The sequence below is a fragment of the Hypanus sabinus genome, chromosome 4 (assembly GCF_030144855.1).
Source record: "Hypanus sabinus isolate sHypSab1 chromosome 4, sHypSab1.hap1, whole genome shotgun sequence".
NCBI lineage: Eukaryota > Metazoa > Chordata > Chondrichthyes > Myliobatiformes > Dasyatidae > Hypanus > Hypanus sabinus.
This window is the reverse complement of record NC_082709.1, coordinates 16096946-16109379: the sequence shown is the minus strand read 5'-3', so window position 1 is coordinate 16109379 and position 12434 is coordinate 16096946. Positions and strand designations below refer to the sequence as shown.

General features: G+C 39.7%; 1 protein-coding gene across 1 annotated transcript in view; it reads right to left on the bottom strand.

The window, feature by feature from the left end:
* The window catches only part of itgb6 (integrin, beta 6), a 67875-nt gene that overhangs the window by 7576 nt on the left and 47865 nt on the right, over positions 1-12434 (bottom strand). Inside the window, exons 12-15 of the mRNA XM_059966466.1 lie at positions 10462-10559; positions 5827-5946; positions 2304-2470; positions 1848-1964 (exon numbers count right to left, since the gene is read on the bottom strand). Of these exons, the coding sequence (XP_059822449.1) occupies positions 1869-1964; positions 2304-2470; positions 5827-5946; positions 10462-10559 (481 nt within the window). The 3' untranslated portion in view covers positions 1848-1868. The remainder of the gene's footprint in view (positions 1-1847; positions 1965-2303; positions 2471-5826; positions 5947-10461; positions 10560-12434) is intronic.

Here is a 12434-nt window from a genome sequence, read left to right as displayed (position 1 = left end):
ACTGAGGTCGAGAGGATTGACAACTTTGAGTCCCTAAGAGTGAACATCACCAATAGTATGTAGATACCATGATCAAGAAAACTCACCAGTGGCTCTACTTCCTCAGAAGGCTCTAGAAATTTGGTGTCACCTTCAGCCCTTACCAATTTTTTTTCAATTCATCAAAGAAAGCATATTATCTAGATTGATCTTGGGTTGGTAATAGCAATTGTTCTGCCCATGACTACAAGAAACACTTGTGACTTAAGGACACCGCCCAGTGTATCACAGAAACCAGATTCCCCTCCATGGAACCTGTCTAAAATTCTTGCTGCCTCAGTTAAACGGCCAGCATAATTGACGACACCACACATAGAACATAGAAACTACAGCACATTACAGGCAGTTTGGCCCATGATGTTGTGCCGACCATACAACCCACTCTAGAGACTGCCTAGAATTTCTCCAGCACATAGCCCTCTATTTTTCTAAGCTCCATGTACCTGTCCAAGAGGTTCCTAAAAGACCTTATTGTATCAGCTTCCACCATTGCCACCGGTAGTACATTCCACACACCCACCACTCTCTTTGTGAAAAACTGACCCCTGACATCCCCATGGTACCTATTTTCAAGCACCTTAAAACTATGTCCCCTCATTTTAGCCAATTAAGCCCTGGGAAAAAGCCTCTGGCTATCCACACAATCAATGCCCCCCATCATCTTACAAACCTCTATCAGGTCACCTCTCATCCTCTATCGCTCCAGGGAGAAAAGGCCAATTTCACTCAACCTATTCTCATAAGTAACACCCTCCAATCCAGGCAACACCTTTATAAGTCTCCTCTGCACTCTCTCTATAGTATCCACATCTCAGACATTTTCTCCTCTTCCATCTCTCATTGGGCAAAACATTCAAAAGCCTGAAAGCACGTGCCACCAGGCTTAAGGACAGCTTCTGGACCACTGTTAGAAGATTATTGAATGGCTCCCTAATGATGGACTCCTGACTTCACAATCTCTACCTCGCACCTGGATGAAAGCATCATCAAGGATCCCCACTGCCTAGGCCATGCTCTCTTCTCACTGTTGCCTCGGGATGGGGGTACAGGAACTTCACCAGGTTCAGGAACAATTATTACCCCTCTACCATCACGCTCTTGAGCCAAAGGGGATAACTTCACTTGCTCTATCATTGAAATGTTCTTACAACCAATGGACATTTTCAAGGATCCTTCATCTCATATTCTCGATATTTATTGTTTATTTATTTATTTAGTATTATTATTTCTTTCTGTTTATATTTGCACAGTTGGATGTCTTTTACACACTGGTTGGATGCCCAAGTTGGTGCAGTCTTCTATTAATTTTATTATGGCTATTATTCTTTTATGGATTTATTGAGCATGCCTGGAAGAAATTGAATCTCAGGCTTGTACATGTACTTTGATAATAAATTTACTTTGAACTTCACATCTAATTGTCTACCTGCTCCGTACTTTCTCCGCAGTTGTTACCCTTTATTCTGCAATCTGTCATTATTTTACCTTGTAATACCTCAGTAGACTGTGAAATGACTTGATCGGTATGAACGGTGTACGAGACAAGCTTTTCACTGTACCTCAGTACATATGACAATAATAAACCAGTTCCAATATTAGCACACAAGATGAATATATTTCCCCAAGATTTCACATCCTGATCATCACAAGCACTCCAAAATATACATAAGATATTCAAAATATACATATGCTGTTGTGATCCCTACATATAGTAGGCAGGCAACTAAAACAGGTTAATACAGTAAATATAGCTGTACTGGAGATCACAAGGGATAAAAAGCTACATTTGTTTTTTTTGTAGAACTTACTATTTTCCAATAAATTAATGATTAATTCTTAAATGTAGTAAATTCCTTTTTTTCATAATGTTTGTAGGTCACATTTTTAAATGTGGAAACTGAACCCCTGTAAAGTGGGTTTGTGCCCTGAAAATACAATATATGGAAATTCAGTAAGAAGTGTTAGAAACATTTATAAGATTCTAATACTAAGCCAGTAAGCAATTCTGAATTATCTCTATTGATGTGGTTTATTGCAAGCTATAGTTCATTATTATTTCCAGTTATATTACAATCATATCAGTAATATTAATAAATCAGTTCTGAAATTTATACATATTCTTATCAAATTAACTCTTAGTAGTAAATGTTACATTATCTACAATTGCCTTATGTATTTGGCAGAACTATGCATGGCTTTAACTTATAGATTTTCAAGTGTTTCATGCTCCAGAATTACATTACATATATACAATATATACATACCGTTTGCCATTTAGCCTTTGCTCGTTCCGCTTCAAATTTGGCTACCTCTTTGCGGTCATGGATGGATATTAGCATTTTCCAGATAAACAGAATTGCCAATCCAACAACAAGGATAGCCAAAGAAATTCCCAAAACTATCATAGAAACATTTGGTGGCAAAGGACATTCTGCAAAAGGAACAAAATGTTTCAACATGTTGTTGATAATGATATTGTTCTGTTTCAACCTCCACCGGGTTCTGTTCTCTCTAACCAACCAAAAACTGATCTAAGTATAGGATTTCAAACATGAGAAAATCTTCAGATGCTGGAAATCTAAAGCCACACACATAAAAATGCTGGAGGATCTCAGCAGGCCAGGCAGCATCTATGGAAAAGAGTAAACAGTCGATGTTTTCGGCCGAGATTCTTCTTCAGGACTCATGAGTTTAATTGAATTTAATTTAATTTACTGTTTACTCTGTTTATTCATTTCCATGAATGCTGCCTGGTACTGAGTTCCTCCAGGATTTTGTGCGTGTTGCTTAAGCGTTTTGTTCCCTTTTAAACGTGCTACATTTTCCTTCACAGTCTAGGCATTAAATACAAGACAATGGCAGGGAATATTTAAGTTTTGCATCAGCCTTCTCTGTGAAAGATGGATGCAAAATTCTTAATCAGTTCATCCACCATTTCTTTGTTCCCCATTACCACCTCTCTAATATGATTTTCCAGTGGTCCAATGTCCAGTCTCAGCTCTTTTACTATTTATATATCTTTTGGCATCATCTTATATATTACTGGGTAGCTTAACTTCACATTTTATCTTTTCTCTCCTTACTGAAAGAATATCTTACAATGTCATACCTGACAATTTCTAACTGTGCCACGAGATCATCTGCCTTATTCTGTACACTGCATGTATTCAAATATAACACCTTCAGTCCTGTATTCACAAACCTTCCTTTCAATTTTGTCTCTATATTGCACGACATTAAATTCATAACCCTTTCTAAACTTCTGGTCTTAATCTCTATTCTGGAGACATCCCTTGCACTCTGCTTCCCTTTTACTTTATCTATACTTTGTCAATCTATTAGTCGCTCCCTCCACTATTTCACTTAAAGACCTATTCAAAGCCCAAGTTTTCTGATTTGCCAGGACCCTGGTCCCGGCATGCTTCAGATGGAGCCTGTCCTGTCAGAACAGCTCCTTCTTTCCCCAATGCTGGTGCCAATGTCCCACAAATTCAAACCTATTTCTTCTACAACAGATTTTGAGCCACACATTTAGCTCTACAATTTTATTAACCCTACATCAACTTGCACGTCGTTCAAGTAACAATCCAGAGATTATTACCTTGTTGGTGCTTTGTTTTAGTTTAATCCCTCACTGCTCAAATTCCCTCAACATAACCTTGTTTTTCCTAAATAACTGGTACTGATATAGACCACAGCAAATGGATTTTTCTCCTCCCACTCCAAATTCCTCTGCAGGTCAGATCACATGTCCCAAACCCACACACATCCGGTAGACACCATAGCCTTCAGTTTCAATTCTTGAAACGGAACTATGTTTGTTGCCATGACAATGTTTTCCCCAATTACAACTACATTTCACTTCACTCCCTGCTCTTGGGGGCTTTCTGAACCATGGTGCCAGGCACATCGTTCCTATATCCCCCCCATACTGATCCTCAAAGACAGCAACAATCTCAGCCCTGTTGGGCAAGCTCAAGGGCTGAGGCATGTCCAGCACTGCCTCTTCATCTCCTCTACCAGCCTCGTTCACAGTCACATCCTCTTGTCCCTGGCCATAGACCAAATTTGAAGTCACTAATCCAATAGGTTCTTCAAACACAGTGTGCCGGATCTTTTCCCCCTCCCTAATGCAACACCGAGTTTGAAGCTCAGATTCCTGGTGTTCAACTTTGAGCCACAGTTCCTCGAGCAATCTGCAGATGTGAGCATCAGGAGCCAGAATGGGGTGTTACCAGCGACAACACATCACCTGATCCTGCATCCCTATTTTACTAAGTTGGTTGTAATTTGGTATCTTTTTAGTTACCCACAAACCAAAAACTTGCCTGTCTTTACCTGCTACACACCTGAGCTGCCCTGCCAAACCCTCAGATCCCTACACGTCCACTCACACGATGGCTGCTCCAAAACTTCCTCTGGGACCTTGGCCTCCTAGCTCTTCTTGCTAAAGCCTCAGTTCCCTACTCTACTCTGTCTACTCACACCACAGCCCCTCCCACAACGACCAATCTGCTTAAACCTCACTTCCTTTTACTGGCCCAAGTGAAACTCACATACAAGAATGACTCTTTTCAATGGTTCCCGCTCTTGCTACTTCGAGGTGAAACCCAACACAATGAGACTTGCACTCTTCAATGGTTTCCGCTCTCTCAATGGATCTCACTTGTACCACTTCAAAGTGAAACTCACACTTTCAGTACTTGCTGTTTGTAGTTCAGGAATTCAACATCTGCAGCTTTTTGCTTTTTAAAGTTATTCAAAGTAGTTTGTCTGCAGCATACCTGTTCCTTTCTGAGATCAGATGTTCTCTGATGATTGATGTCTGATTAGTTATTTAATTTACTATAGAGTCATAGAAAACCACAGCACAGAAACAGGCCCTTCCACCCATGCAGTCCATACTGAACCACTTAAACTGCCTAATGCCATTGACCGGCACTTGGACCTTAGCCCTCCATACCCTTCCCATCCATGTATCTATCCAAACTTCTCTTAGACATTGAAATTGAACTCAAATAAACCACTTGCACTTGCAGTTCATTCCACACTCTCACCACTCTCTCACCTTTTATTTAATCCATGACTTCTAATTGTAGTCTCACCCAACCTCAGGGTAAAATGCAAGCAGGCTTTTTCCTCTCTCTATACCCCTCAATGTTGTACACCACTATCAAATCATCTTTCAATCTTCTACATTCTAGGGAATAAAATTTGAACCTATTTAATCTTTCCTCATAACTCAGGTCCTCCAGTCCCAGTAAGATCTTGTAAATTTTCTTTCTTATTTTTAATCTTACTTAGATCTTTCCTGTATATAGATGATCAAAACTGCACACAATGCTCCAAATTAGGCCTCAACAATGCCTTGTAATATTGTGATGCTCTAATGTTCTGCCTGGTTTTGATAAAAAGGTCATTGGGCTACAAGATTATCCAGTGATTCACTCTTCACAAAGCTACCTGACTTACTGGATATTTCCAAGATTTTTTTTAATGTACCTTCACAATGAATTGTTTGCCATGATGCATGTGCATTCATCTCTTATTTATTCCTGTCTCAATAGATTATTACACTTAATTGAATGTGACTTGGAAGCTTTCTCTAGAAATGGTGTTGAAAACTGCAGTGTGACAAGTAACATTTGGACTGTACTTAATGTAATTTAACAAATTCATACTCATTTTTGAAAATTTTTGCCTCACATTTTTCTACCATTTTGTGGCATGACAGAAATGTACTAGGCTTTTATGCACGGATATGAAATTAAGCACTGTCAATCTTACCGTATTGTTCAAGGTCAAAAAGAAGCGATTCTCCATTTTCATATTTAAATAAACGAAATGACATTTTACAGTCATTGCTGCTTTTCAAAGTACAGTAAGTAGCTTGGTTTTCTTCAAAGTCTATAAAAATAGTTTGAAAATATACAGTCAGATTCAAATATAATTTCAAAAGTTAGAGAACTCATACTGAAACTATATGAATGCTCTCCTAAATGGCTGAATTTTTCTATGCATGACTAATAAAATAATCTGTCAGTATAACTTTTTGGAATCCCATTTTCCACTCAAATGGATTATTACAAAGGATTCTCAGCTCTTGTTCACTTTAGTAACTCCATGTGTGGTCCAACAGCATTAGCCAACAAAGGCATGTGTGAATCTTTCTTCAACAGAGCTTTAATAAAATTGGGAGTGCAGGGTCCTTAAGCATTAATCACAAACTTTCTGGTGCATTTGATGGCCAGTATTTCACATGTTGCAAAACTGTCAGTTCTAACAATAACTATGTCTCGATTATGGTACACTTAATAGCCAATCATATAATCAAAATTATATTGAAATTCTTCAGATGGACTGAGTATTTCAAGTAGATATAATAATAATAAATATGTTATTGATCCCAAGTGGGAAATACTTTCGTTACAATAGCAACATTTAAAAGCACACTTAGCAATAATGAAGTACAGTATAATAATAAACTGAATAATTTACCAATGTGCAATAATACCATATGAAATAATAAAACAGAGACTACTGTACAATGATGTGAGTTCTCCTGTCACACAGAAATGAACTGTTGTATATGCTAATTGCAGAATATGCAGAGCATTTAAAAACTATCAAAATAAGTACCAGAAAAGCAATAATATTTAAACAGATAAATCTATTATTTTGCTTACAACATTTAAGAGCCAATAAAAAACATATCTATACTGATCTATGACTTTTTGGAAGCTTAAGTTTTCATTAATCAAATTAACTTAAATTCCATACTTGAACAATTTCACAATTCCATTTGACACTACAGAGGCAATTTTGCTTGTTTTCAGAGATGAGACTAAATGGACAGAGATTCACATCCCTCAGAGAGAAAAAAATTCCGACAACTATCAGTTTAAAATCACTGCTCCCTAATTTGTAACTAATTGTAATTAATTGACCTCCTGATTCAAATTCTCCCTCTAGTGGAAATATCTCAAAGTCTACAGTCACCTTTAGGATCTTTTAACTTCCAATATGATCACCCCTTATTCTTCTAAACCAGAGGATCTCAACCTTTTTTATGCCATGGATCTTTGCCATTAACCAAGGGGTCCATGGACCCCAGGTTTGGAACCCCTGCCCAAGCAATATCACTCTAGCTTATCAAGATAGGACAACTTTCTCATCCCAAGACTTAACTCTGTTAATCTCTTTTGGACTGCTTCCCATACCAGTATATCATTTGTTAAATAAGTAGACCAAAACTGTCAAAAGCACTCACCAGTAATCTGTATAATTGCGACAATATGTCTCTATATCTACACTCTAACCCTCTGGCAAAAAGTATCACACCGTATCTATTACCAATAAATCTCACCACCCTAATGAGTCCAGAATTTACATCGGTATAAGCTGCCTGGCCTCACAGCCCATGTGCAAGATGAGTTGGACTTAACTAATCTGATTCCTGAAGGAATCAGAGGTCTAAAAGCTGGCTCCAGCTCTTGTGGGTTGGAGGTTCGGCTGAATTCTAATAAAAATACTAACAGCTGAGTAAGCCTGGGTTTACATCGGGAAAACATGGAACAAATCTTGTTGGCTGTGGGCAGCAGTGCTCAAGGGAACTAGCAACGTTCCCATTGTGCCCAACAACAGGACGTTATCATACTAGAATTTACCTCAGATCTTGTGTCAGATTGGTGAAAAGAACTGAAATCCTTTGATGATAATGATGTAGTTCAGATGAGGTGGCAAGGGAGAAGGCATACCTTTTAATGTTGAGATTTAATATTTCCTTGTACATCTTTTGAAATAGTATTTTACACCATGTTTTTTAATTATCTGCTTTATTTTATTTTTTGCCATCAGAGGGATAGAACCTCTGTTCTACATAGCTTGAAGCCTAGTTGCTACCTGGAAATTGCATCTGAATCTGTGGTGCAGAGGTTGAGGAAATAAAAGTCTCTTAGTGTTTTTCAAAAAAGAAAACAGAAACAGTGAAAGAAGCATTTACACAGCTGTGCTAAAGTCTTAGGCACATAGATATAGCAAGAGTGCCTAAAACTTTTGCACAGTACTGCAGTATTGTAGTAATGAGGATTTTAAATACAGCAATGTCCTGCTTCCACCATAAAAAAAAGATTCCATGACATACTTGAGTGTGATAAGCCTGATTCTGATAGCGGTCTCTGTTGTAGACCGAGAGTGGGAAGGGAGCAAGGAGAGGGGATTCGTGATTGAGGAAAAGGGGAAGGGAAAAAGAAAGGACCAGGATGCACCAGAGAGACATTCTGCAATGATCAATAAACCAATTGTTCGTAGCGTGGCCTCATGGACTCTAGGTACACGATCATCTGAACAGTATACGTCCAAACATTCAATTTACGATGGAGATGGAGAAGAGTGGTTGCCTCCCATTCCTGGACATTCTAATACAACAGAAGCCAGATGGTAGCCTCGGGCATGGCATCTATCAGAAGCCTACTTACACGGACTCATACCTCAACAATAACAGCCACCATCACGCTTCCCAATGGACAGTGTTTCTTTCCACTAGAATTAACCGTGCTTAAGCGATTCTGGACCCAGAGAATCTCCACAAGGAATTCAGATGACTACACGTGATGTTCCTACAGAATGGCTACAAGGTGAAAGAAGTCAATTGCTCCCTCAAAAGGGCTGATGGAAAAAACAGGAGACCTAACAATGATAAGGAAGCTGTCACTACTGCCTGTCTTCCCTATATTTCCATGGTTTCTGTAAGGATTGCCAGGATCCTGAAGAAATACTGGGTTAATAGCACCCACAGCCCATAAGGAAGCTGAAATTCCAGCTTCTGCGGGTCAAAGATAATCTGGGACTCAGGACAGTTGGCGTTTACAGGATTCCTTGTGAATGCAGAGCAGCGTATATCGGTCAGACAGGGTGCATGGTGGAAACACGTATCAAGAGGCACAGGAGGAGTCTCTGTTTGAGTTACCTGGAGAAATCAGCAGTAGTGGAACATTACATTAGAAATGGCCATGGGTTTGACTTCAACAGTGCAAAACTACAATGGCTTGTGGGACTGCCTGGCGAAGGAAGCCATTGAAATGAAACTAGAGAAGAGGAATTTTAACAAAGTTGAAGATCACACTCTAAGAAAGAACCGGAATTCGATTATAAACAAAGTGGTACAGCAGAAACCTGATTGGTTGAGGACTAACCAATGAGGAGGAACAGATGATGGGGTATATATAGCACTGGTTTAGATGTGCTTAGGCATCATCCCTGATGAAAACAGAGGAGTCTGTCGTCGAAACATTGGTTAAAATGGATACCTGCAACCAGCTGGAAGCCCGAGAAGAGTTTATTCATAATAAACCAATCGTTTAAAATCAAATGACTTTCCCTGGTGACTCAGGACTGGGTGTGTCTGCACCGACGCCACCCTCTGCTCCTGAAACTGCTTCTCTGCCAACTGAACCACATCCCTTCCGTGGCACACCATCCTCACCATTCCCAAAACCTTTTGATCCCGCTAGATTTACAAACTGGCTCTCTGCTTCACTTCGACAAATACAGTACTGTGCAAAAGTCTGAGGCACCCTGGCTCTCACACACACACACACACACACTGGTGGTAGTGATGGCAACCATGGCTGCATTTCTCCTGGCTCTCTTCTGCTGTCTTCTGGTTGTTCTTTCCATCTCCAGAATACGAACCCCGTCCCTACACAGCTGTCGCCAAGGGATACGGTCAGCAGCAACATCCTCCAGGACCTCAGGTCTGATCTTGCACTTCCTTAAAGCATTCGTCATCTAATCTTTATAGCACTTCTTCGGCCCTCTAACTGAGTGTCATTCTGGAGCTGAGTGACCAGAACCAAAATGATGTCCGGACTTGAATGGCATAATCAAGTGTTATGGGCAGGGCAGAACAAGTCCCACCCACAAAATCTCTCAGGAAACCCCAGCAGACCCCAGTCCAGATTTGCTAAATTCATCCATCTTCCTCAATGCTATATGCAGCCACAAAACAAAGGTGGAAAACCGTGGAACCTGTTCAAAGAAAAACATCAAACCCCCAAGGAACAAAAAAAAATAACAAGTTGCTCAAATGGCAAAAAAACTGAGCGAGGAACATGAAACAACAAATCATCGAACCAGTTCAGGCATATTCAGTTCAGCTCAATCTGCTCTGTGTCATTCATTAACTTCAGGCTGCGGAGCCAGTCCACCCTAGTAAAAATAGCAACAAAAAAGGAGCGACCAGAAAGCAGACATCATAACGTGAACTACAGACTCCAATCCACAAACTGTACTGATTATTATGATTTTGACATTAATTCATGCCATGAAACTTACCTTAAATTAATAATATTTTACATATTTTCACTTCAGGGTTAGGAGGAGACTGCCTTCTGCAAACAATTAAGAAATCAAATATACTACCTGCGGTTTGATTGACAGTAGAATCAACGAGCAGGCATTTCTCTTGGCATTCATCTGTTGATCCATCCACCTTAGAAAGGTGACATTCAACACAGCTTCTGAAAAAACAAAATTATCATCAAGATTAACAACAGCTCTTTCTCACTGAAAAAATCGAAATATATGTGCTCCTTAAGATTTAATGACCAACCCATTTTGTTCAAATGCAAATATAATGCATATCCTAACTTGGCAAAATGCCTTTCCAAGATTCAAAATTCAAGTTGGTTTGCCAGGTGTACAGCGAAACACAGAGTGAAGTGCATTGTTTGTGTTAACAAACACCCAAGGGTGTGCAGAGGGAGCCTGCAAGTGTCACGTACATTCTGAAATTTGGGGAGTTTTTGAGATACTCACATTTACTATAGTTGATGCCCTGACAGTCATTATTCAAAGGACAGTTTAGTGAAGCCAAAGTACACAAAAAAGTTAAATCCCTCCTCCTGCTGTCTCTGCAAACATAGCTTTAGATATTCATAGCTTTTAAGTTCATTTTAAGCAACATGAAGTAGAAGAGAGCACTTTTGAATTAGCCACAGAAATTGCCTGTAAATTAGAAATTAGATCACTTGTTACCTTTGAAACAAAACAGGTAAGGGTACCCTGAAAACAAAGGACAACTGACAGTTCATTGCTTGGGTAAGGGCTGATTTTAGGCTGCACACAGTGAATCTGCTTTCTTACAGATATAGCGACCTGAGTTCAGAAGACTTTAACATATATGAGCAGGATTAGGCCATTCGGCCCATTGAGTCTGCTCCACCATTTCTTGATGGATGATTTATTATCACTCTCAAGCTCACTTTTCCCCATAACCTTTGAAGTCCTGATTAATCCAGAACCTATCAACCTCTGCTTTAAATATACTCAAGGACTTGGCCTCCACAGCCACCAGTGGCAATGAATTCCACAGATTCACTATGCTTCTAGCTAAAGGAATTCCTCCTCATTTCTGTTCTAAATGGACATCTCTCTATTCTGAGGCTGTGCCATCTGGTCTTAGACTCTCCCACTATAGGGTACATCCACTCCATATTTAGGCCTTTCAACATTTGATAAGTTTCAATGAGATCCCACCTTCTAAACTCCAGCAGATGCAGTCCCAGAGCCATCAAATGTTACATATACATCAACCACTTCATTCCTGGAATCATTCTTGTGAACCTCTTCTGGACGCTCTACAAGGCCAGAACATCATTTCTAAGATGAGAGGCCCAAAGCCACTCACAATACTCCAAGTGTTGTCTGACCAATGCCTTAGAAAGCCTCACTCAGTCTTACATCCTTACTGTTATTTTCTAGCCCTCGCGAAAGGAATGGTAACATGCATTTGTCTTCCTCACCACCAACTCCACCTGCAAATTAACCTTTAAGGAATCCTGAAGAAGGACACCCAGGTCCCTGTGCAACTCAGATTCTTGAATTTTCTCCCCATTTAAAAAACACCCTTTATTCCTTCTACCAAAGTGCATGATCATATACTTCCCTACAGTTTATTTCATCTGCCACTTCCTTGACCATTCTCCCAATCTGTCTCTTCGGCAGATACCCTGCTTCCTCAACACTACTTTCCCCTCCACCTATCTTTGTATTGTCTGCAAACCTTGCCACAAACCCGTCAATTCCATCATCCAAAACATTGACATATAATGTGAGAAAAAGTGGTTCCAGCACTAACCCCTGGGAACACCACTAGTCAATGGCAGCCAATCAGAAAAGAAAATTCCATCCTTTGCCTCCTTCTAGTCAGCCAATCTTCTACCCATGCTAGTATCTTTCCTGTAATACCATGAGCTCCTATCTTGTTAAGCAGTCCATGTGTGACACCTTGTCAAAGGCCTTCTGAAAATCCAAGTAGAGAACATTCAGTGACTCTCCTTTGTCTATCCTGCCTGTTATTTCCTCAAAGAATTCCAATAGATATGTCAGACAAG